Source organism: Scyliorhinus canicula, chromosome 15 (assembly GCF_902713615.1).
Source record: "Scyliorhinus canicula chromosome 15, sScyCan1.1, whole genome shotgun sequence".
Classification (NCBI taxonomy): domain Eukaryota; kingdom Metazoa; phylum Chordata; class Chondrichthyes; order Carcharhiniformes; family Scyliorhinidae; genus Scyliorhinus; species Scyliorhinus canicula.
This window is the reverse complement of record NC_052160.1, coordinates 30129512-30156625: the sequence shown is the minus strand read 5'-3', so window position 1 is coordinate 30156625 and position 27114 is coordinate 30129512. Positions and strand designations below refer to the sequence as shown.

The 27114-nt window shown below is 47.7% G+C and overlaps 1 protein-coding gene across 1 annotated transcript in view; it reads right to left on the bottom strand.

Annotated features, from left to right (window-relative positions):
- Positions 1-27114, bottom strand: part of LOC119978398 (ankyrin repeat and fibronectin type-III domain-containing protein 1-like) — a 1132713-nt gene that overhangs the window by 918957 nt on the left and 186642 nt on the right. The window contains exon 3 of the mRNA XM_038820019.1: positions 204-388. Within this exon, the coding sequence (XP_038675947.1) occupies positions 204-388 (185 nt within the window). The remainder of the gene's footprint in view (positions 1-203; positions 389-27114) is intronic.

Here is a 27114-nt window from a genome sequence, read left to right as displayed (position 1 = left end):
GAAAATTACTCTAAATGAAGCACTGCAGACATGAATAAAATGAAAATACATTTATCCTTTATAGTCCTTGATTGGACAAGAAACTCTGGTGCGAACTAACTCATTTGCTACTTTAACAAGTTTATATTTTATAATGTTATACTCTAAAATGACTTAATGACAGACCTGCAACCCATTTAAGGACAACGTAACTTTAAACTCACCGAATGATGGCACTCTGCATCCCTTCTGAGTTTCTGTTGTAAGCAACAATTTACTTTCACTTCTGCCATCATCGTTATCAGGTAGAAATTCTTTGTGCGCCCGTGTAACAGTTGGTGACTGTGGAATGCTGGGTAGAGTTCGAGACTTTGCCAGCAGAGGTCGCTGCAACTTCCTGTCCAAAGATCTAAGGAGAAACCAAAAAAGCATTTCCACCTTAATGCGCAGGAAATAAGCACCCTAGTGTTACCTCATTAGCAAGATAAAAATAGTTACACATATTCATTCCACACAGTAATATAAGTTAGATTGTTTGTGTTTGGAAAATTTCATTTATATGGTGTTTTTAAATAAAGCAATAAACATTGAAGAGTTTATCATACACCTTGGAAAGTAATTTGTATGTCATGAGAGATCTTTATCTCTAGGCTAGGAATCCATAAACTTGAGTACAGAAGAGAAAGGTGAGGAAAAATCCCCGTACGGGCTATAGCAAGTTATAAAATGTCACTGCAGCTTCTGCTTTACTCCACAAATCATTACTAGAAAAGATAACAGTTTTGTCAAATAAATCAAAGTGGCCTCTCCTCTGTCGAACAATAGGTTTACCCTCCACTCTCAGATAAGTTAGTTCTAGTGTACCACTTTATCTTTCATAGTTTTCGCACCAGTTCACACTCCGAGTGATAGTCACAATTTAATAGCATTCTAAAACACTAGGTCTCACTGTTGCTATGGAAACTTAACTGGTTGAGAATATATATTTAGCTTTGTTGAGAATAACTATGCCTTTGCAAAAACAATGCCAAGTGGTAAAGCATTAAACACTGGTATATGGAATAATGCACAGTCCACCAAAATGCACTGTCCAGACACATGGGCGAGGATTCTCCGCTGCCCTCAGCCGGTAGCGGAGTTCCCGAGGCGTCAGTGAATTTTGCATCAGGCAAAAAAAAGTGGGATGTTCTGGTTCCCCGCTGACGCCGGCATTGGCGTTTGTGCACCACGCTGGCAGGAGGATGCAAATGGATCATTTAAACCCATTAGCATCCTATTAACGGGCTGGACACCGGATTCTCCACACCTCTGATGCTCCTCCCCTCTCAGCCAGGATTCACAAGAGCGTGCTTTGGTGCATGTATTTGCCAGTGTTGCCCTGTATTTAACGTAGGTGGCCCTAAAGTCCACCAGAGGGCCTCCTCCACAACACAAATCCTGCTCACCTCAACACCCCCCCCCCCCCCCCCCCCCCCCATCAGAGACTCTCATCAGACCCCCATTTCAGAAACCCCCTCATCAGAGACACACACCACAATTATGGGAGGATTCTCTGTTTAGGAGACTGTGTTCTCTGACCGGAATATAATTGTTTCTGGTCTGCACTGGCACTAGGATGGCACCCGGAAGTGATTTATTCTCCCTTGCCATGCAAATCTATGCATGGCAGGGTGCTCAAGGGATTCTGTTCCAAATCCCACTATCAGCCGCCATCCTAAGGTCCAGCGGCTGGCCCCTCTCCTCCCATAACACAAATCCTGCCCCCCCGCTGACAGGTAGGGGCATACATCCTCCCAAATTGCGAGGTCACCTCCCCTGCCCCCCCCCCAGCACACACGAGGGTGACCCAATCCTTCCCTAACCGATACTCCCACCAAATTCCCAGAGACCCCCCATGTCAATGACTCCCTCCCCCTCCCAATATCAGAAGACCCTTCCACACCCATCAGTCACCACTGCCTGGAAGCTAAAGAGCAGCCCAATAGAAAGTGAAAAATCGCTGCTTTTTCACTTATCTTTCCCTTACACCTGCTGCCTCAGACAGAGATGTAGAAATCAGCAGCTGTTACTTCATAGAAAACCAAAAACAAATCACAAAGCTTCAATTCCCCACAAGTCCTTTAATCAGCAAGGCTTCTATTCGCATTCAAAGATAAATAGCTTTTAATAGACTGTCATTGACTGGGAAGTTTGTTCCAGACAGCCAGGTGTCTGAATTGTTTATTTTAATTTCCGTTCATGCTTGAATGCATCTCAAGTATCCTGCTGTGAACCTAACTGAAATGTTTATAAACATCTAGCTATAATTGACAGCTGCTCACCACTCAAAAGCGGTTAAGTGGTTTCTGCTTGAAAAGGAGGTTAAAAAAAGCACTTATCTCCTGTGTGATTAGGTTCAAAGCAGAATATTGAGATGTATTCAAGCATGAAGGGAAATGAAAATAAACAATCCAGACATCTGGCAGGCTGGAACCTATTACTCTGTCAAATACAGCCCACTAAAAGCTAAAGTGAATAGGAGCCTTGCAGATCAAAGGACCTTTTGGGGTCTAAAGCCTTCTGATGTGTTTTGAATTGTTTTGAAGTAACAGCTGCTGCTTTCTACACATCTATCTGAGGCAGCAGGTGTGATGGACAAGTAAGTGTAAAAGCCATGATTTTCCACTGTTTCAGCCTGGACTGCTCTTTAGCTTCCAGACAGGGGCAAATGATGTGCGGGGGGGGAGGGGGGATTTGATGGGAGACTGTGGTTGGGGCGACTGATGGGAGTCTCTGGTTGGGGGGGGGGGGGAGGTGGGGGAAGGTAGGGGAGGGAGGCAGGATTGTGAGTGGGAGGAGGGCCTTCCGATGGATTTTGGGGATACCAACGTGTCCCCTTGGCCCACTGCGAAGTCCACTACGTCAGGACAATGCCGCCAATACTTGTACCTATCCATGATCACACTTGCTGAAAGTGCCGGAGAATCATGAGGAGTGGAGAATCCGTGTACAGCCTGTTAATAGGATACAAATGGGTTCAAATGATCCATTCGGATCCTCCTGCCAGTGCAGGGCACAAATGTCGATGCTGCTGCCAGCAGGGGACTGGAGCATCCTATTTTCTGCCCACCACGAGGTTCTCCGCTGCATCGGGAACTTCACTGCCAGTGGCAGGCAGCGGGGAATCCCAGCTTATATTTCTCCCTCCCAACCCCACTCTATACACCACAGGCTGAACTCTCAGTTTCATGGACTATGCCCCCACGCCGTCGTGAAAACGGTGGTCTTATACGCCAGAAAAATTGGCGTCAAAAGACCACGGAGTCACAGCCTTGCAGGGGTCTAGCAGGCTGCTGTCGTGGTGCTCGCAAGTCCAGCTGCCGATACGGCCCCTCGCACTTCCAGGTCAGAGGCTGCACATGCGCACGGCGGCGGCCCCCAGTGGCCGTCTCAGACCTGGACCGTGGAAATAGTGCCCCCGATCAGCCGCGCGCCCGACCCGGACCACCTGCACAATAAAAGCCCAGTCCCGAATGAGGCGCCCTGCCTTCCAATCAGCCCGTCCGACTGTGGCGGCGGCGGATGAGTTTGCAGCTGCCTCGCAGGTATCCTGAATGGCAGTATCAGATTAGATCCACGCAGTCGGGAATTTGGCCGTTGGGGGGTGGAGAATAGCAGGGCGGACCTCTGGCAATGGCCTCAGGTGGTGGATACTGTGTGTGGATACTCCCTGAGCACGCCGCTTTTCAAGGGGGGGGGGGGGAAGCAAAAAAATTTTAAAAATTAAAAATAAATAAATAAATCGCCGAACCGGCGCCGGTCCCGATTTCATGCGGGAAAATGGATTCTCCGCCCCGTCGTCGAACGAAATTTCAGCGACAGGGTGCAGAGAATCCAGCTCCACATAAGTCATGGCATTATTACATACATGGAATTTTTACCAGAATACTAGAAGGAAATTCAACTTACTGCTCAGATACAAGCCTGGGATAAATGTGTCTGCTTCCTCACGAGTGCGATTCACTAGAGAAACTTGCCAGCATCAATGAAACTAATTATTCTTAGAACCTACAGAGCACATTTCTACAATTATGATATTTATAAGATTATTATGCGGCAGGACTTTATCTTTCGGCTTATAAGATTATTATAGTTTGGGACTGCAGTTTAAAATGTAGAGTGAATGAAAGTGATTGCATGCTCTCTGCCTGACAGTCAGCTCGGGTGGTATAATTGTTAGAGATCAGAGGAAAACTCTGATTGTTTATTGAGAGGTAGGCGCATAGTATTTACGCTTCTAAACAATTACAGCAGTTTCTAAATTGACAGTGAAAAGACTTTGGGCGGAATTCTCCCATTCCACCCATGGCAAATTTAGCTGTGGTCAGGAGCGCATAAAGCCATGTTGCAATTATCCCAATGGCAGCTTAGTCTTCCCACAAGCTGGTGGTATGAACGCCATTAGCATCCCATGAAAGCTCATTAAAACAGCTGCCCGCCAGCATCCTATCAGGCCTTCCAATCTTGCATCAAGTCAGCATGAAATTATGTTGGTCTAAAATCCGATTGCTAAAGAGTGGACAAAGCAGTCCTCAGTTTACAAGAGAGTTTGAGGTGCGTGCAATAAGGCCTTTCTGCCATTGTACATCACTGCCTGCCATCTGCTGAATTAATCTTCATGGACAACACCACGCTGCTGAACATATGGACCCTCCTTTGTCACCACCTTTGAATCAGTACTGCACGTGGGGTTGGGGAGAACAGGGGTCCTCCTTCCTCCTGGTGCCATATACCAGTGTTTATCTGAACAGGATTATGCTGTAGAACCCGTGCAGCCACCACAACAAAGGTCCGAAGATCGACTGGGGATGGATTGCAAGGTGAAACCTAGGGAAGGGGGGAGCTGCTGAAGACGAGGGGAGCAATGTAGCAGGAGGGTTGTGCAAGGAGGTGAGGGGCAAATCATTGAATCATAAAATTTACAGTGCAGAAGGAAGCCATTCGGACCATCGAGTCTGCACCGGCTCTTGGAAAGAGCACCCTACCCAAGGTCAACACCCCCACCCTATCCCCATTACCCAGTAACCCCACACAACACTAAGGGCCATTTTGGACACTAAGGGCAATTTATCATGGCCAATCCACCTAACCTGCACATCTTTGGACTGTGGGTGGAAACCGAAGCACCCGGAGGAAACTCACACACAGACGGGGAGGATGTGCCGACTCCGCACAGACAGTGACCCAAGCCAGAATCGAACCTGGGACCCTGGAGCTGTGAAACAAATGCAAGGGTTCATGAAGACAGGCAGAGGGGCAAGAAGGTGGATGAAGAAGATGAACAATGGCAGGCAGTGTGAAGACCGAGGGGATGGGAGCTGGACCCTGGCGAGGCTGCATGAAAAGTTTACAAACAAGAGGGTAAAAGGGACACCACATCGTTTACTGGAAGAGGATACACAAAGACTCCAGATGAGGTGGGTCGAGGCCCAAATGAGGCATGGATCTCAAGTGATGGGTTCAGGGGGAGGGTGATTGAATCAAAGAACAGACTTCTTCATGAGGCTACTAGTCTTTTCCCTCTGGGTTGTTGGCAGCCTGCATGGTCTGGTGAAGACAAGTGGATTGGAGAGATTGGTATTTAAATATGGTATTTAAATATGTTACCAAGACCTTCAAATCCACCAGCTGACATGGGGCAGATGAATCAGTTGCCATGTGTGAGTCACCTGTGCATAATTAATGAGGTTCCAATTACAGAATCTGGTAGAGCATCCTGCCATTCTGACCCGCAGGAAAGGAGCCGCCAGAGACACATGCCACCACACTTAGTCTCAAAATCGGAGAATTCTTCTCTTTGTCTCCCAAAGTCCCAAAAACATGTTTTGTATAATATATATATTTACACTGAGAGGTAGTTCTGGAGGATAGAAGGTACCTGGCTGGGTAAGGAAAAATGAACCGGCCCATTGCAAGCTGTGAACTGTTTGTTTTAAGAACTGTAATTCCATGGAGAGTGATAAGTAAAAGGGAACGGTTTATTTCTCCAGTTTAAAGTATAAGCTGCCAACAAAAATTGTTTTGTCAATAATGTTCTCTTAGTCATTTGATACAGGACAAGTTTCAAAATACATCTTGACGTCTTTCAGCTGTTAACTGTAAGTTGAAATTTCTCTTATTGGTCTCTGATGGAGATCATAATGTATATGTGGTGCTTTTTGCCATGGAATTTTATATTTGTAACAATGTGCATGTGTGTGCTCCACTTGCTAATCATATGCTTCTTCTAAAATGTTTTCTCATAGGAGGAGGACAGATGTATGGCTGCTGGGTGTCAAGCGCTTGCCTGATAGGATAGAAATTATCTGCAGCTGAGTCAGTAGATGGCCCTGCAACTACATGCACCAGAGAATTGCTGCAATAGCTGATAGGATGCATCACTAGTCACTTGATGTGGCTGTAGGTTTTGGGTTTGGCATCACACTGAGATTTAATTCCATTATCCATGACAATTCCTCACATTACCCTTCTGCTGTCACTCCCTCAGCACCATTAAAGATTTGAGTGAGAACAAACCACTGGACATCAATGAGGTAATGAAGACCATTTGTCATGACAGCTAGGCCTCAAATTTGACCAATAAAAGTGTCTCTGTTGCAGAAGGGCCTGAGGTGTCCCACATTCTCCCTGACAAGCTGCATCTCAGATTGGCAGTCACTTGTATAAATGAAGTCTATGGATTCCTCATCGTTGTGGAGACACATATCAGGCTGTGAAGAGAAGAATGAGAAGCCTAATCCTAATTTTTTTTTTTATAGAACAGTACAGCACAGAACAGGCCCTTCGGCCCTCGATGTTGTGCCGAGCAATGATCGCCCCACTCAAACCCACGTATCCACCCTATACCCGTAACCCAACAACCCCCACCCCCCCTTAACCTTACTTTTTAGGACACTACGGGCAATTTAGCATAGCCAATCCACCTAACCCGCACATCTTTGGACTGTGGGAGGAAACCGGAGCACCCGGAGGAAACCCATGCACACACGGGGTGGACATGCAGACTCCGCACAGACAGTGACCCAGCCGGGAATCGAACCTGGGACCCTGGAGCTGTGAAGCATTTATGCTAACCACCATGCTACCGTGCTGCCCCAAAAGTCTGAGTTATTTGGAAAAACTGACGGCATTTGGTTTTTCAGCCTGAAACAAAAGTATCTGCTAAGTAATCTTGTAGAAGTCTTTAAGACAGTCAAAGGAATGGAAAAGATAATTTCAGAACATTATGTTAAATTGGGGAAGACAGCAGGTTCAGACTAGCATTTTGGACTTATAGCAGGAAATTCCTTTCCACACTAAGCATGATCAATGCATGGAATAGATCCACATAAAATAATGGAAGTGAAAACTCAAGAATAATTTGAGAGATGAATGGATGGTACAATGAGGGGGACTTTAGGATCTTCCTGGATGGTTGAATTTGGGTGGCCAGTGCTGTGGATGGAGGCAAAGACTCCAGAAGAGGCCAGCTGAGAGGATACAACTCTCTTTACTCACACTAGATACAACAATCACTCCTCTCCACTCCCTGCAGGGTCACCTTCCCAAGTCAGGGCTTATATCCTGTGGGGAGTTCCTCCAATCTGCCCCTAGAAACCTGGGTATAGGAAGTGAATCGGATGCAGTGCAAGTTCTGTCCCTTGGGTCTGTAATCACCTCGTGATGCTCGGCAACTTTTTTTTTTATTAGTTCAAGGGACATGGGATTCGCAGGCGGGATCTGGGTGTTCCAGGCTGCGGCACCATTCATTGCCCATCCCCAATTCCCTTGAGGGGGCAGTAAGAATCAACCACGTTGCTGTGGGTCTGGAGTCACATGTTGGCGAGACGAGGTAAGAATGGCAGATTTCCTTCCCTAAAGGACATTAGTGAACCAGATGGGTTTTTATGACAATCAACAGTGGTTTCATAGTCATCATCAGACTTTTAATTCCAGACTTTTATTGAATTCAAATGTCTTCATCTGCAATGCGGGATTTGAGTCTTGATCCACAGAGCATTATTCTTAGTCTCTGGTTTACTAGTACAGTGACAATACCACTATGTCACCGCCTCCCCACTGTACAGTTCAGTTACATACTCTTGAAATAATTTCATGATATACTGATGTTGAACTACCAAAATGTGCCTCCGTAGAGATCTTTGAAATATTAACCCTAGGTTGCACCAACTAAAGATATCCCTGAGTTGGTCCTCTGTCCGGCAGGTTACAGCTTTTGCAGCTTCACCTGCACTTGTTCCTCATCAGTTGTGCTCTGCTCTTCATCTGCCATTCATGAATGGTCCCTTCCTGAGCGGTGGATAAATCTGTGCTGCTGTTTGTCACTTTAGAAATGGTTTACACATGGTACTGTGAAAGATTGTGGTTGAGATTGAATATTTGTTGTTCTTCTCCCTCTGCTCAGATAACTGGAAGAACAGAATAATAGCATACTTCAGAATGTCAGCAATGAAGCAGCCGTTGCAACATAGCATCACATGGCTAGGCATTTCTGGTTATTAGTTTAAGACTACTGTTGCAATATTTGCCTGTGAGTGAAAGAGTGAATGTGTGTGAGTTAATAAGGACTTTTGTAATTTGAATCAGCTGAACTTTCTATGCAGTTTTATGTAGTGAAATGTAATAAAATTGAATTAATTTAAAAAAGAAGGAAATCAGGCTAAGATACAAATGGCACCAGCCACAAACATGGAGTTCTTTGACATTATTCTCCCTCTATTCCATTTGTTGCCTCCAGGCTCAGAATCTCAAGGGCTATTTTTTTATATAAATGTTTTTATTCTCCATTTTCACATTTTCCTCCAAAATTTACGCCCCACCCACAACAGTAAACGGTAACAAATACAAAATCAATCCCCTTAACAATAAAAACGATCCCACCCCCCACAACCCCAAACAATGGCCCGCCTGTCAAGATATGCATCCAATAAAGCAAACCCTCCCACAGTGGAAACAAAAAACAAAGGAAAAAAAGACCACCCATGGTCACCAGAGAGTCCGCTCCCCCCCCCCCCCCCGCCACACTCAACGCCGTCCAACCTCTGAAAGAGTACGTTACGTGATACCCAAGAGTTGTAAACCACCCCCCACCCCCCCAACTCCTCCCATCCACTGCCTCATGTAAAACTCCTCCCCCAACCTTGGTTCCTTCCCCCCAACTTTCCACCCCAGCTAGACCACTTGGACCCTGTTCTGCCAGGCTCCGATAGCCACAGCCCCTCCCCCCACCTCACTCCTATTCACTGGCCGGTTTAAACAGGCCAGCGCGGAGGTCCCCGCCTGGGTCCCTTTCCCTAGCCCAAGGAAAGCCCAGAAATCCCCTTTTAGCACACACACCCCGCATATCCACCTACACCCCAAAGAACCCTCACTTCAAGTGCAAGTCCCCCCACTTCTCTTGTCCAAGTATATACAACATTGGCTCCTTTAGCCCACACACCCGCACGCAGTGAAACAAAAAAGAAGAAAATACAGTCCTGAGGTTACATCGGCACATGGCCATTTCTCAATTTCTCATTTCTGCCACAGTCCTACTGCCTTCCCAAACTCCTCCGCTGCTTCCGCTGTTCCAAAATAAAAGTCCTTGAGCTTGTAAGTCACCCTCAGCTTCGCTGGATATACAATGCCGCACTGCACCTTGCTAATGTACAGTGCCCTCTTCACCCGGTTGAAAGCAGCCTGCCTCCTCACCAGCTCCACCTTAAAGTCCTGTTATACACGTATACCAGCTCCAGCCCGCTGCACCACCAGCTTCTGCTTGGCCCAGGACAGGACCTTCTCCTTCACACTGTACCTACGGAAGCACAGAGTCACTACCCTTGGCGGCTCACTCGCCTTTGGTACAGGCCTCCACGACCGATGAGCCCGATCCAGTTCATATCAGGAGGGATCCTCCCCCTCCCCCAATAGTTTTGCCAGCCTAGCGGCAAAATACTCAGTCGGCCTCGGCCCTTCAACTCCTTTGGGCAGCCCCACAATCCTCAAATTCTGTCGCCTGGATCTGTTTTCCAGGTCTTCCATTTTCCCTCGCAGATCCTTGTTCACCTCCATCACCTTCCGCATCTCCTTCCCCATCGAGGTAAGTTGATCACCGTGCTGCAACACCGTCTCCTCCACTTCCTTCAGCGCCTTACCTTGCTCCCGCACCTCCGCCACTGCACCCGCCACCGCCGTCGTCACCGGAGAAATCGCCTCCTCCACCAGCACACTCAAAACCTCCCTCATCTCCTTCCTCATCGCCTCCAAGTGTTTTGTAAACTGCCTTTCGAATTCTGCAGCCATCACCTTGGTTATTTCTTCAGCCATAAGCAATGTGGCCTCACCTGGTGCTCCAGCCTCCATTTTCCTAGGTGACCCCGTGGTGACCTCTCCACTCCCTGACGGACTCTCAGCTGCCATTTTAACGGCCGTCTTCTTGCTGATCCTGGACATCCTCTGCTGCTGTGCCTCCTGTGTGGCTTCTACGTGCCTTCTGCCTGCTTTTTCTGCGTCCATGGAGCCTGGGAGCGGGTTTAAAGCCCCGACAATGCTGTTCCCGAACGGGAGCCCTCCGTTGCGCGGCTGCCTCCCCAAGGGCTATTTTTTTTAATAAGAAAACAAACATTGCATTTTTGGTGACCTCCTCTTGTCTACCCCTTTTTCGGCAAGGAAATATGGAAGGGATTTGTGTTAGTACCTTCCACTTGATTGGTATATTTAGCACATCAACAGGGCAATATGATAGCATTACACAATTTCCAGGAAATACTTGTGAATTTAAAAAGATGAATGATCAAAAAATGCAGTGCTTTCCCTCAATAACAGTGTACCAACTTTAGCAGACAACATCGTAAAATAAAGCCGAATATTGGCCCACTTACTTTGACAACCATGAACAGTCCAGTAAACTTCTTCTCCACCTGCTCTCAGGCTCAGAACACAGGAAGACCTGCTCTTTATTGCAGTGTGGCCCATTCCTCCAAAATGAGTAATCCTTTCCTGCAAATCTTCTGTGGCAAAGCCTCCAAAACAATCTCTGGATCAGGGTCATTCTTCCCTCTTCCCCTGCCATTTCCCCACTTAGTTATCTATTCATTTTAAGGGTGACTAGAGAGAAGTATTTTAAGAGCTGTTGCAACCGGATCATATGGCCTCACACTGTGGGACTCTCAGCTTGTCATGAACTGTGCACCAAGAATGGCAAACATTTATGATGAAGAGTTCACCTTATATTACAGCACAAGGTCATCGGGAAGTACAGTACTGCAATAGTGTGGAGCAGCGAAAGAGCAGAGGTCCAAGAGCAGAGGTCCAAGTATATAGTAAAGTGTGGTTGAATGTGTTTCCAATGTGCCATTAAGTATGAATATGGGACCAACAGAACTTCCAATTAACAAAGATCAAACTGCGGAACAAAGCAAACCAATAAAATAATTACCACAAATCCCTCCAATACTTAGATTGTGTGCGAGTCTGTTGGGACAGAATTTATGGTGCTTTTGACAGATTTGCTGCATGAAATTACATGTTTTATGCTGCTGGGTTGCAATCGATCATCTTAAACACTTTGCTAGAACAAAGCAAAATCAAACAGTCTCAGGGGAACAAAAGGCTCATTAAATCAGCACAATCCCTCAAGAGAAAAATACAACACATGAAATAGATCCCGAGGGTTTATCCAGGATTTCACTAAATTGCTTCATATTGATTGACCCTTCTTCAATAGGATGCTTAACATGTAAACTTCAGATTATTCCAACAGGCGCATGTCAATTGATGTAGAAACATACTCTTGCATAGTGTGCTGTGTTGGATTATCTTTTAAAAGAACAGGGACACATTTCCCATATATGTGAAAAAAAGCTTTCTTTGCATCAGGTTACACTATCATGTACCTGAAGGAATGTAGCTGAGTTTACTTTTAATTTGGTCATGGGATGAGAGTGTAGCTGGCAAGGCTAGCATTTGTTGCCAATCCATAATTGCACCTGACAAGGTTGTGACAAACCACTCTCTTGAACTGCTATCGTTCATCTGGTATAGGTCCACCCAGAGTGCTGTTAGGGAGAATGTTCCAGGATTTTGACCCAGCAACAGTGAAGGAATGATCCAATTGGTCAGAATGATGTGTTGCAGGTGGTGGTGTTGCCACGTACTCCCTTTGCTTGTTCTTCTAGGTCTAGGTGGTAGAGGTTGTGGATTTAGAAGGTGTTGTTGAAGGAGGCTTGGCAAGTTATTGCAGTTCATCCTATAGTTCTGGGATTCCCAAACTAGTTTCCATGGAACACCTCCAGCAGTTCTGCGGTCAGCCCAGCCATTTTAAATTTTAAAAATTGCTTTGCTTGCATCTTGCCCAATCGAAGGCAGCTGTTTCACTTTGTTAGCTACTGATAAGCACACTAGGCAGCCTATCAGCAGCCAATTAACTAAGAAGCCAGCCTCTGATTCGAGGAGCTAGTAAAACATGAATTTTAACTCAGGTAAATGAGATTCAGGAGCCCTAGGGGTCAAAAGTGGGGGTGGGGCCTGAGAGGCGCATAGAGGGGCCAGGCCTGCAGGATGCCCAGAGGAGAGTTGGGGGCGGGCCCTAGGAAGGGTGGGCCAAAGCGAGCCTGGGCTGGGGGGAGGCCCCGAAGAGGCACTGGGGCTGCGTGGTCCTGAGATAAACCGGAGCCATAGGCGTCCTGATTGGAGCCAAGGGGGCCCATGAGCAGCCAGGGCCACAGGGGCCTGAGAAGAGGGTAAGAGGGTGAGAGGGGGGAGTGTGGGTGGTTGAAGGATGGGGTGGTTGAAGGGTGGAGTGGGGGGGTGCTCCCATTAAAAATGACAAAAAGGTAAAACTTAAGACGTATTTGTTGAATAACAGAATGTTATAATAAATGTATACAAAACAGCCATAGAAACATCTTTTAAATTCGTTTTTTTATGTTTGCACATATTGCACAATAAATAATCATTTTTGATGGTTTAATTCTTCAACCTAATAAGAATGTTTCTCAGGGGTTCACTCTGTACCCTTGGGAGTCAAAAGAGTTCTGCGGAGGGCAGTATAGTGTGCAGTGGTTAGCACTGCTGCCTCACAGCACCAAGGATGCTGGTTCGATCCTAGCCCTGGGTCACTGTCTGTGTGGAGTTTGCAAATTTTCCCAGTGTCTGCGTGAGTTCCACCCCCACAACCCAAAAAGATGTGCAGGGTAGGTGAATTGGCCACACCAAACTGCTCCTTAATAATTGGGAAAAAAAAGGTTCGCCGGCTGGAAAAGTTCGAGACACCCTGCTATAGATGAGAAGGAAGAGGAGAAGGAGGAGGAGAAGGAGAAGGAGGAGAAGGAGAAGAAGAACTTATTGTCACAAGTAAGCTTCAATGAAGTTACTGTGAAAAGCCCCTAGTCGCCACATTCCGGCGCCTGTTCAGGAAGGCTAGTACGGGAATTGAACCGCGCTGCTGGCCTTGTTCTGCATTACAAGCCAGCTGTTTAGTCCACTCTGCTAAACCAGCTCCTATATACTCACAGTGCTTAATTCACCGGAAAGATTTCTAAATGTGGTAGCGAGCAGGAACTTCTGCGAGCTTCCCAGTGCTCGGCCCAGCAAGTTCGGCCACGCTATTCAACGTTAATTGGTCCACTTAATGAGAGGTCCCACAGGCTTCTCTCCACAAATGATGGCTCGCCAGCCGATTCGTCGGCACCATGCTCACCAGCATCTCGCTAACAAGGTCGAGCAACACTTAAACTGCACTTGCTCAGCCAACCCTAGCCAGATCGCAACAATGGCAGCCAAGACAGGCACCAAGATTCGGGGATACTGACCTGGGAACTCTCCTTGACGCAGTGGAGCCCAGGAGAGATATCCTGTTCCCCTGAGGGTCAGTCAGCCACAGTGCTGCCTGGGACGAGATGGCGGCGCCTGTAAATTCTGGGAATGTGACCAAGAGGACTGGTCTCCAGTGCTGGAAAAAGGTCAAAGACCTACACCGGGCAGCACGAATGAGTAGACACCAATACTCCACCTCACCCCCCTGTCTACCTTCCGCCCCATGCGAGCATCCACCCCCCTTAACTCTCCATGCAGCTCCGAACCGTCCCTTCACATCTTCCCTCCCACCATTGTGAGCCACACATGTGGCTAACGATGCCTTCAGGAAAAGCTTGCCCACAATCAAAGGGAGAGGGCCCACTGGCGGTGGGGCACCAGACTTAAAAATCCTCACCACCTTCAAGGAGCAGTCCATGGAGGTGACTGGGGTGGTCGAGGCAGTCACCCACCCGGAGGTTGGCAGACACCACAGAGGTGAACCGCCGAGCTCAACCCAGAGGACCTGTCAAACGGGAGTTGCTATTGCCTTACTAACTGACCCATCCCTCCCACAGACCACAGGTCGCAGAGGCTATGGGTGCAGGAGATGTCACCGGCAATGCGTGTCACCGAGGCCAACACTGCTTGGGTGGCGTCCGCAGTGAAGAGCCTGGTGCACGACGCGGCACCATTAGTGAAGGTGTCCAAGGCATCACTCAGTCGGTGACAGCCATGGCTGAGGGTCTCGACAGAATGTCTGCCTTGCTGGGGGATGTTACCAATACCAGGCTGAGGAGAGTCACCGAGGGCGTCAACACGATGATGCAGGCGATTTGGAGCCACCAGAGCTGGCAGAGCCAGATGGTTCAGGGGCAGCTGGGGCTCAAACCAGCAGCCCCTCCATCCCAAGGTGAACCCCAAGACCCTATTGGCACTGACCGGAAGGAGAAGGAGCTGGGTGCATGTGCCGTCGACAAGTGCGCCAGGGCTCTCCGGCACCAGAGCTCCCAGAGGACGCCCGCCAGTGGCACTGAAGGCTACGGGACGAGTTAAGCAGTTGGCTGTCTCCACCTTTGATGTGCATCCTGGGGAGACACCTAGACGTAGCAGTAGAGCTAGGCAGGCAAAGCACATCAAAGATCGGTGAAGGCATTGGGGAGGGGTGTAGGGAGGGGGTGGGGGAGGCAGCACCATCGGGAAAGTGGGGAATTGTAAAACACAACGACCAACCTTGTGCACAACAAGTATGAATCCTCTGTCACTTTCTTCCGCAATGCGGGCCGATCTCTGAACCCTTGGCCCATCTCTCCAGGCATCCCCCCGGACAAACAGGGCATCCGTAACAAGAAAATGAAATGAAATGAAAATCGCTTATTGTCACAAGTAGGCTTCAAATGAAGTTATTGTGAAAAGCCCCAAGTCGCCACATTCCAGACCAGTTTGGGGAGGTTGGTACGGGAATTGAACCGTGCTGCTGGCCTGCCTTGGTCTGCTTTAAAAGCCAGCTCATAGCCCTGTGCTAAACCAGCCCCTGTATTTTTCTGCGAGTAGCTCAACAGATCATTAAGTACATGGGAAGAAAAGGGAATAAAAGAAAATACAAGAAAATACATAATAGGGCAACACAAGGCATACAATGCAACTACATAAGCACCGGCATTGGATGAAGCATACAGGGTGTAGTGTTAATGTCGGATGGACATGTGGGCTGTGGCCAGCGAAATACCACACAGGCCCTCACTCGAGCCCCGGAATGATCCTGAGGCGTAAAGGTTCAGGGCTGCAGTGACTTAGATGGCTACCAGGAGCGGATGTCCTCCTCCATATGGTGCTAAGTCCGCAAGGACACGGCACAGGTGCCGCACCATCTCCTTGCTGAAGTGGGGCCTCCTGTGGCACACGTTGCCTTTCATCTGTTCAAAGGACCAGCGACGCCTGTACATCCTAGTCTGTTGTGGGACTCCCCCATCTCAGTCCCACCCTGGACTGATAGGCATCCAGATCCTCAGGGTATGGGGCAGGATACATCGTCCGCCACCTCAAACATCTGCTGACACTGCGGATGTCACCACCGTCTCTTGTGTCTGGCCACCAGGCCTAGCAGCTGTACCACTAGGGCAAGTTCTGCTGGGTTCAAAATCCCTGCCACAGCGTTCAATGCTTAAGGCATTGGCAGAGAGTGTTATACAGCCAAACAATGGCTCCCACCCTGGGACCCTCAATTGGGCAAGGCTTTCATAAGAACATAAGAACTAGGAGAAGTAGACCGTCCGGCCCTTCAAGCCTGCTCCGCCATTCTATCAGATCATGGCTGATCTTTTTGTGGTCTCAAAACCACTAACCCGCATTCTCGCCATATCCCGTAATTCCTTTATTTTTCAAAAAAACATCTACCCTATCTTTAAATATATTCAATGAAGTAGCGTCTACTACTCCTTTCGGTAGGGAATTCCATACTTTAACCACCCTCTGAATGAAGAAGTTCCTCCTTGATTCAGTCCTAAATCTGCTCCCCCTAATCTTGAGGCCATGCCCTCTTGTCCTACTTTCACCTACCAGTGGAAACATCCTTTTTACTTCTATCTTATCCATTCCTTCAAAATGTTATACGTTTCTATTAGATCCCCTCTCAACCTTCTGAATTCCAGTGAATATAATCCCAATCTACTCAGCCTCTCCTCATACGATAACCCCCTCAACTCCGGAATCAGCCTAGTGAACCTCCTCTGCACCCCCTCTAGTGCTAGCACATCCTTTCTCAAGTGTGGAGACCAAAACTGCACACAGTACTCCAGGTGTGGCCTCACCAGCACCTTGTACAACTGCAACATTACCTCTGTACTTTTAAACTTAATCCCTTTCGCAATGAAGGACAAAATTCCATTTGCCTTCCTAATTACTTGTTGCACCTGCAGACCAACCTTCTGTGACTCATGCACAAGTACACCCAGGTCCCTCTGCATAGCAGCATGCTGCAGCTTTTTACCATTTAAGTAATAATCCGTTCTATTGTTACTCCTACCAAAATGCACGACTTCACAGTTATTGACATTATACTCCATCTGCCAGACCTTTTCCCACTCACTCAATGTGTCAATATTCCTCTGTAAGGTTTTACAGTCCTCTGCCACACACCTTCACGTCATCTGCAAACTTGGATACCTTACTCATAGTTCCCAACTCCAAATCGTCTATATAAATTGTAAATAATTGTGGTCCCAACACCGATCCCTGAGACACACCACTCGTCACTGATTGCGAGCCAGAATAGCACTCATTTATTCCCACTCTTTGTTTCCTGTTAGACAACCAATCCTCTATCCATGCTAGTACTCTACCCTTAACACCATGCATCCTTATCTTATGCAGCAGCCTCTTGTGCGGTACCTTGACAAAGGCCTTTTGGAAATCTAGGTACACCACATCCACTGGGTCCCCTTTGTCTACCTTGCTCGAAATGTCTTCATAGAATTCCAAGAGATTCGTCAAGCATGACCTGCCCTTCATGAATCCATGCTGCGTCCGTTCAATGGGACTATTTCTATCGAGGTGCCCTCCTATCTCTTTCTTGATAATAGACTCAAGCATCTTCCCCACGACAGAGGTTAAGCTAACCGGTCTATTATTCCCCATCTTTTGTCTACTTCCCTTTTTAAACAGTGGTGTCACATTTGCTGTTTTCCAATCCTCTGGGACTGCCCCAGTGTTCAGCGAATTTTGGAAAATTACCCCCAGTGCATCTGCTATTACTCAGGAGTGTTACAATACCCTGAGCCAGGGTGTGGTCAATTCCAGACCCCTTGACCTGGAGTTGCAACACAATTGAATTAAAAAATAATTCTTAGAAAATTCCCAAAGTCTTTGGCCCTTGGCTGTCCAATAACTACAGTCATCAGATTTGTAAATTTAAACACAATTTATAACAAAACTATTCTGAAATATGCAGCAAATACAACTGGTTAACTATGGTCACGCACGCACGCACACACACACACATGACAAAAACTCAGAGGGGAAAAGAGGGGTGAAAATAATAAGTAAAAGATTAGAGTCTTGGTTTCAGATCATTTTTCCCAGCACCTTTCTTCTCTTCGAACTTTGCTTTCAGTTCATGGTAGATTCATTAAAGTCTCTGCAATTTCAGAAATACAGCTGCCCTTTTCTGGAGAGAACACAAGGGAGAGAGAGCTGGTCCTTTTCCCAAGTGTCCAGATTTCAAATTCTGCTTTCCTCTGGTCACTGGAAATCATTCCACTCAGGCAGGATCCAATCACCACCTGTTACTGGGCAGAATACGGTCTTTTGGCCAATTCATTGACCATCAGCCAAACAATCGATCCTAGTCTCACCCCATGTCTCTAGTGCTACAAAGTTTGAGTTTTGTTGTCCAAAACTAACAGTGTACTATGTTGTAACTTTTGAATTCCTTTCGTCCTATGCTCGACTTAAAGGTGTACGAGTTGGGTTTGGTTATGGGGGTGGGGGTGGCAGGTTTTAAATAATGCTCTTCATAGGATAAACTTCACCTCCTCATGCGCAAGGTTAAGGCTGATACAGTTCAAGGTGGTTCATCGGGTGTACTTGACAAGGGCACATATGAGTTGGTTCTTCGTGGGGATGGAGGATAGGTGTGAACGATGAACCACGCGCACATGTTTTGCTCCTGCGCAAGCTTGTTGATTTTTCGTCTCCTTTTTAAAATTATGTCAGGGATTCAGGATTTTAGGGTGGAGCCGTGCCCGATGGTGGCCGTTTTTGGAGCACGGATATGCCGGTGGTGCAGGAGGGGAAGTTATACAAGACACAACATTGCGCAGGAAGAGGTGGAGTTCACTCTTTCATAATATACACATCAGTATATGATGGTGCAGAGACACACACTGACTGACACACTGCAAGACCAATCAACACACACAACACAGCAGCCAATCACCAGTTAGGGCACGGTCACTATAAAACCAGAGGGCACTAGTTTTCCCGCTCATTTGGGATGCAGCCCCTGAGACAGACAGAGCCCGCAGTCAGTAGCACAAACATCCACCATGTGCTAGCAGTATAAGCTGGTCAGGTTCAGCATAGGTCTTCAATCAATCTAACATAGTGTCGACCCACAGTGCAAATATGTTCAACAGCTCTTAACTTAATAAAATAGAGTTGTACTCTTACAAGTGTTGGTAGCCTGCCTATGTTACTGCTAAGGTAAATGCAGTCTCCACAGATCCAGAGTACCTAACACATCACACTCGGCATGTTACTTTGCACCAAAGGCTCCATCCCATCTCCCTCCGCAACTCCTCCTCCCACCTCCACTTGATCCTTTTCACTAAGGTTGTGTCCTGCTCTCCCAATACATGTCCCCAATCCTACCTGCCCTCCTTCATCCGAGAGCAATATTTTCTCCAAAAGTGTATATTATGCTACCTGAGGGAATGAGGGTGTTATATTACCCTTGGTGGTAATATATGTCATTGTTCTTTGCCTTTTGATTGCAGGATGGTCCGTTGGGTTGATGACAAAGAAACCACTAATCGTTAGATTGAAACAAAACTAATTTGTTGGATAACGATTAATTAAATGAAGTTTGCACACACTACTGAGCTATAATTAATAATAAAGTAATATTGAATCTGCCTCGCAGTAATCAATAATTTAGTAGTCACTAATGATATCCTTGTGTTAACTCTCTCTAATCTAATCTACTCCTCATGCTGCTCTCAGGCTCTCTTTTGCTAACTCTTACACTAACTAACCAGCATTCCCTGAGGACTGATTTATATACAGAGAAATGGTGGTGCCCTCTAGTGTTTGAATTACATTAACCCTTGAATTTAATTAACCCTTCATTAACTTGCCTATATACATATCATTACAGAAGACAGCACTTGCCAGGACCTGAGCTCACTCTCCCATAGTAGCTCAAACATCTCCCGCAGTCCCTCTAGCCTAGCAAACTTGCCCTCCACAAACATGTCCCTAACCTGCACTAGCCTTACCTCCCGCCATCTCCTATACATCCAATCCATTCCGCCCAGAGCAAACCTATGATCCCACACAGTGGAGTCATCACCGACGTGCCCCAGTGCCTCCTCATAGCTTGAGAATGCTTCCTCCTGTTCCCATGCTTCAAGTAAGGACTCTTTTTAAAATATTTTCTTGGACGATTCCACCACAGGGCTACTCGTGTACTTCCTCAAGGTGAACGGCAGCGGTGCTGTCACAAGGGCCTTCAGGCTCGTCCCATGCACGACCCCTCTAATGTCCCCCCCCCCCCCCCCCCCCACCCCTCCACAATCGCCTCACCTCCAAATTTGCAGCCCAATAGTAATAAAGCAAATTCGGGAGTTCCAGTTCCCTTTCCCACCTCTGCAACCCTCGGCCCCCTCCGTGCCCACACAAATTCCGAGACGAACGCATCTACCTTCCGAAAAACAGCCTTGGGGAGGAAAATCGGGAGGGTCTGAAAAACAAACAGGAATGTTGGCAGTATATTCATCTTTACCACCTGCACCCTCCCCGCCACTGTCAAAAGCAGAGTAGCCTTATTGAAGGTCTCCCTTAACCTCCTCCACCAACCCCATTCATCGTTGCCCTTTAATTCATTACCTGTATCCCAAATATGAGAAACTCTCTCTTGCTACCTTAAACGGCAGAGCCCCCAGATCCACCCCCCTCAGAAGCGTTTACTGGGAAGACCTCACTTTTCCCAACACTCAATTTATAGATCGAGAAGGCCCCAAATTTCTCCAGTAAGCCCATGATTCTGCCCATGCTTCCTAACAAGTCCATCATGAACAGCAGCAGGTCATTGGCATACAGTGGCACCAGGTGCTCTCTCTCTCCCCCCACCCTCAATCCCCACCACTCACCCAGGGGCCAATGTGTCATTGCCAAGGGTTCAATCGCCAGCTGGAATAACGGGGACAGCGAACACCTCTGCACATTCCCCTGTGCAGTCCAAAATACCCCAAATTTGTCTCATTCATTCGCACACTTGCCTTGGGGGTCGCATACAACAACCGAACCCAAACCTCAGACCAAACCCAAACCTCCCCGGATTTCGAACAAATACCTCCCCTCTACCCAGACATAGGCCTTCTCTGCGTCCATTGACACAATCACCTCCGGCACAACCGAACCCCCCCCTAACCCCGACGGGATCATAATTATGTTTAACAACCAACAACTTCCTAATGTTATCAGAAAGCTGTCTCTCCTTCACAAACCCCCTTTGGTCCTCCAAGACCACCTCCAATGCACACCCCTCCAACCGTCTCGCCAATATCTTTCCCAGGACTTCCATGTCCATATTCAGCAGCGAGATAGGCCTACAGGACCTGTACTCCAGCGGAAATTCTATATCCTTCCTCTTTTTTGTGATCAGCAAAATCAACGCCTGCACCAGCATAGTCAGCAGTTACCCCCAACTCCACTACTTCACTGAACATAGCCAGAAGGTGCAAGGCCAATTCCTTCTCGAACTGCCATCACCTCCTTTTAGCCCTACTTGTTCCTCCAGCACCTGCCTCTTCCCCTCCTCTGACTTTGGGAAGTCCAGCCCGTTTAGGAATTGACCGACACCAATCTTGCCCCCCACCATCTCAGTCCTATACAGCCCCTCATAGAAGTCCATGAACACGTATTATCCTCTCCGGATTCGACACCACTTACCCCTCTTCAGCCCTCCCCTGCAGGATTTCCCTCAATGGTATAGCTGGTGGGCCAGATACAGCTTGCCTTCTCACCATACTCACACACACCCCCCCCCCCCACCCCCCCGAGCCCGCCGCAGCTGACCCGCCACCCTTCTCGTCGTCAATTGATCAAACTGCTGCTGCAGCCTCTTTCTTTCCATTAGCAACTCCTTCATGAGGGTAACAGAGTACCTCCTATTCATCTCAATTATCTCGTCCAACAATCGCCGCTTCTCCTCCCTCTCTGTCCTATCCTTATGGGCCTTGAACAAGCACATTTACCCCTTTCAAAGCCTCCCAGAACATGGCTGCCGATAGTTCCCCATTCTGATTGAGCTCAACATAACTATTAATCGCCACTGCCACCTTCCTGCAGAACTCTGTCTGCCAAAAGCACCGAATCCAACCTCCACCCCAGCCTTTGCACTTGACACGAAAAAAGTCTCACATCAAGATAGAGCAAAGCTTTTGCTCTGAAATCACTATTCCTGCATATTCTGCTTCTTCCACCCCCATCAGCACACCTGGCTCACCACAAAAAAGTCAATCCTGAAATAAACCCTACACAGAAGAAAGAAGAATGAGTACTCCCTTTCAGCCAGGTGCCCAAATCCCCATGGATCCACCATCCCCATTCTCTCCATTAACCCTTCCAGCTCTTGTGCTATTCTTGACTTCCGCACCGACATAGGGCTCGACCTATCCATTTGCGACTCCAGTACACAATTAATATATTCCCCCCCATAATCAGCTGGTGAGAGTCCAAATCCAGAATCACGCTTGACAACCTCTTCATGAATCCAGCGCCATCCAAATTAGGTGCACATACATTCACCAATACCACCGGAATCCCCACTTGCACCCACTCACTATCCCAAACCATCACCCTGTGTCCAGCACTGTCCCAGCCTCCCATAAGCCCTATTTTCTTCTTCACCAATATGGTGACCCCCCTCGAATTCTAGTTGAATGTCAAGTGAAACAATTGTCCTACCCGCCCTTTCCTCAGCCTATTCTGATCTTTTACCCAGAGATCCATCTCCTGCCGGAAAATTACCTCTGCTCTCAGACTTTTCAAGTGCACGAGCACCTGAGACCGCTTAATCGGCCCATTTAGCCCGCGGACATTCCATGTCACGGCATTCACCGGAGGCTTCCACCTCCCCACCCTCTCTCCTCCCCCCAAGAGTCCGCCATCATCCCCTTGGGCTCTACCCCCCTGCCCCTCTCCCCCAACCTCACTCTGAATCGGGCCCATACAAGATGTCCACCCACCATGTCAATGCCCAAACTCATCCTACATATCGGCCATGTCGCTCCCCCCACCCCCCCCCCCCCCCCCCACCCCCATACACAGGCTAACCACCGCACCCCACCAGTCCATTTCACTTTCGTTCACGAGCATTTCTTGCCAGCGTGGTGACTCCCATCTGAATGCCCTAACCCAAAGACCCACCTTTATCATCCCCCTACCCATCCCCCCCTCTCTCTTGCACCCCCGTTGCTTCTTTCAAGCCCCTACTCTCCGGCCCCTCCCCAGTACACCAAACAATAAAAAAAAATAAACATTAAATGAATAAAATAAATGAATAAAATGAATAAACGCCCTCCCCCGCCAAAGCTTGAAAAACAAAAAGATACGACCATTTAATTTAAAAAAGCAGCCGCACTGCGTATGCGGGCCTGATCATTGGCACGCGTGCGCATACGCGCCGATGATTTGCCACCCATGCGCAGTGCGGCCGCATTTTTTTTTTACATGTTCACGACCAATTTGAAGGCCGCTTGTAGCCAGCGTTTTTAAAAGTCGACTGCTGCGGCTGCTGTGCGGAGATTTGCGCGATCGGGAGCGCCGCGATGGATGGCTCCGCGACCCCCCCCCCCCCCCCCCCCCCGACACCCACCCGCGACTCGCCCCGAGTTTGACAATTCCTGGTGTAACCAGTCTCATAACGATCCATTGGCAAACAAAAACATGTAACATAATTTAACAGAGACAGAACTTCAATCCACGTTCCACTTTCAGTTCTCCCCCAGCTTATGTTCCTTAATAAAGTCTTTCACCTCCGCCGGCATCCCAAAGTAATATTCCCGGCCCTCGAAAGTTTGGCCGGGTACAGCACCCCAAATCGAATCGGTCGCCGATACAACACTGCCTTGGCCTTGTTGAACCCCGCATGTCTCTTGGCCAGCTTCGCACCAAAGTCCTGATCAATCCGGATTTGGTTACCTTCCCAATCACAATCCTGCTCCCCCCCTGGCCCACCTCAGGATCTTTTCCTTGTCGTGGAATTTTTGCATACGCACGATCACCGGCCATGGCGGTTTCCCGGCCCTTGGCTTCTGCCTCAGGGACCTATGGGCCCGATCCACCTCCGGGGCCATGTCCAGCACCTTCTCCACACCTCGCCAGCATCCTTGCGACATAGTCCATTGCACCCATTCCCTCAAATCCCTTCGGTCGGTCCACAATGCCCACCGTCTCGAAGCAGGAGACCTATTCTCCCAGTCTTCCACCTTTGCTCGCAGTGTCTTACACATGTCTCCCAGGATTGCACTCTCCGCTTTCAATGACACAATCCAGTCACTCTGGTCGGACACTACCTTCTCCAGTTCTTGGATTGTCATCCCTAGCACCTCCAGGTGCTTCGCCACCCTTTCCAAAGTCCCGCGAAGAGGTGCTAATGCACCCTCAGTCGCCTTCGACCTGCAGTCACTCTGCATTTCTTTATGCTGCTGCTGAAATTCATCCTTAATGAAGCTCCATTGGCAGCTTTCCAGTCATCAACTACTCTCCACCCACCACAACCACCCTCCGCCCACCACCATTTTTCTAATTGATCCTGTGCCACCTGTCTCCTCCAACTCTTTAGCCAGGGTTTGCACTGTCTTCTGTTGAGTTTGATACCCCGTAGACATGCCCATCTGTGGGAAAACTGATTACCCCTCCACTCTCAGTACAACTTTTCCACCGAAGTTTGGGTAAAAGGGACCTAAACCACCACCTCGAGGCAGGAGTCACCCTCTCTATGACGGCTCACTCCATGGCCGCCACTGGAAGACCCCTTGTCTCTAACTTAGCAACCCTTTTGATTCCTGAATTTCCACACTTCATTTGCCTTCCTGTCTCTCCGGCTGGTTCCGAGCATCTTCTCCCATTCCCACGTTTCCTCTTTTCATCCTCCTTCTTCAGAATTCAACTCTTGCGTCCATATAGTGCAACACTCCACAATAGTGACTGTACTACTTTTGGACTTCCAGATGTGCTTCTTGCCAAAGTTAATCTAAACTGGATTTCATTCTTGGAAGTAACTTTGTTTTTTATCATCGAGTTGATGTATTTGAATTGATCCACTGCCTCTACTTTGGTATTTCCAATCTTTACTATTGCCATTTAGAGCTACAAGTTAATCTTTGCCTCCTTTATATTTTCATGGGAGTGTCCCTTTAAGAAATGTTTTTGGCTTATCACATGGATTCAGTAATGTCATTGTGTGGGGGGAGCTGGGCTGTGGCACTGAGTTTTACTTTTGCTTTGAGTTTAGACTGGTTTAAACTGTACAGGTTGAAAGAAGTGTCTCTTAATCTGTATTTTAAAAGCGGTTTCCAGATTACTTGATAACTTAAAAGAGAAATAGCTTTCTGGAAGGAATTTAAACCTAATGTTTGAAAAGGGGAACAGAGTATCCCTAACAAGTCTTATACCAGTAAGAAGGCTGTGTGTTGGGCCACACCTTTGAAAAGGGATTTCTTGTTTTACTTGGTTTTTGTTATTGAATTGGAACATTTAAGGGGGAATTCATTAGGGGTTATACATAGATTACTGTGTGAGGTCTTTATGGTTGTAGTTGATAAAAGTCTTGTAAAAGCGCCCAAGAACTCTGTTGAATAACACTTGAATGGCTGGGTCTTGTGTTCATCCTAGCCAAATTCAACAAACAGTTGTAGGTTAGGTGAACTCCATGATATACTTTAGACTTTTCGAAACCCTGGCCCATAACAATATTCAGTCCAAAACATTCACTGTGTCTTTTGACTATGCCTGCCCTTGTGTCTAGCTGTTTCTTTGTTCTGGTACGAGTGTGGTGTTGTCTCCAACACATTGAACAGCATGGCTGACTTCCTTCTCAAACTGGAATTGGTTTGCATGGCCATCACCTGCTTAGATGGACTCATGTATTAGCCACATAATATGTTTGGGTGTACCAAAGTCTATAAGTATCTACCAATAGAGTATCATACTGGGCAGTATCAAAGTTTCGGCATAAACTATGAACATGAGCCAAAGCTGTACTTTCTGATTACTTTCACATTTCTCCATGGAATTTCTGAGCACAAGAATACTATCAGTTGCAGCATTTCCAGAATGAAGCCAGACTACTCCTCTGCCACTTCTCTGTTCACACATGGGGCAACTCTCTGTTTGATGACATCAAGGGTACTTTAGGTGCATGACTGATGAGACTTGGCATACAATGCAGTCCTGTCTGCTTGGACATCAATGACCAAGGAATTCAGCGGTATGAAGGGTCAAGATTTATTTTACTTTAACATAAAGTCTGCCTACGGCAGTGACTATATACAATCACAGTCTGCATTGGGACAACCAACATGCCGGTCCATGCGCAGGCTGACTTTTATGCTCAGTTTTATGATCCCCATGGGAATAGGCTGTTGTCTTCGGTCACTGGTACTTTATGAAGTAACTCACCAAACCAGGATCCTTTTATTGTGTCTCATGTGGTAAGATGGCAATCTGATACATAGCACGGTATCATGAAGTCTTGCTACTCCTCTGGAACTTACACCTAGCACTGACCAATTACACGTACGTCTCCTTAACCTCCCCATCTTCTTCTGAAGATGGCCGGATGTGTATCCCTTTATATCTGGGTCCCAGGTAACATGACCTTGGTCTGGAGACTGCATGGTGTGTCTGTACTGCCACCTGCTTGTTGGAGGTTGCATACCATCCAACTATGATATAGCCCCCGCCCCCGGGAACCTCATAGTCGACAAGCCATGGGAAGATCGATAATGGTTTCTCAGTGGGCGTCGTGGGGGTTATGACACCCTTTTCCCACCCCTCCCCCAAGTCCAAAAGTTCCCCCTCTGCAGTCATCTGAGGAGGCCTTCTGCCAAGCTTTGTTCAAGGCTGAGTTTCTGCCTGCAGCAGGTCTGGGTCGGGTGGTGTGTACTGGATGGCCGGCCGCCTTTTCCTGGCTGACCTCCAAAGGGCTATTGATGGGAACTCAGCCCCAGACATGACATTGTCCGTCTGCGCAGTCACGTCTTGTGTCCATGTCTGAGCCAGAGTCATCTTTGTCCTGCTGGTCCAGTCGATGAGCCACAGTTTCCTGACTGATGAGTGCTTCCTGGCAAGATGAAGGTATCAGCGTCCCTGGTCGGGCGTCTTGCAGCAAAGGCTCTCGCTTCTTAGGGTGGTCCACATATATACGTAGGGTTTTCCGTTGGACCTTGACTTTTTAAGAGATGGGTCCTGTCCTCCTTTTCAGGTTGAGGCCCCAGAGTCAGTTATTAACTTAGAGCTGACTTTAAAAGACTTATGCTGCTGCAACTTACCTGTAATACCACATTAAAAACACGCCATGAGGCTCTCAGCATTCTG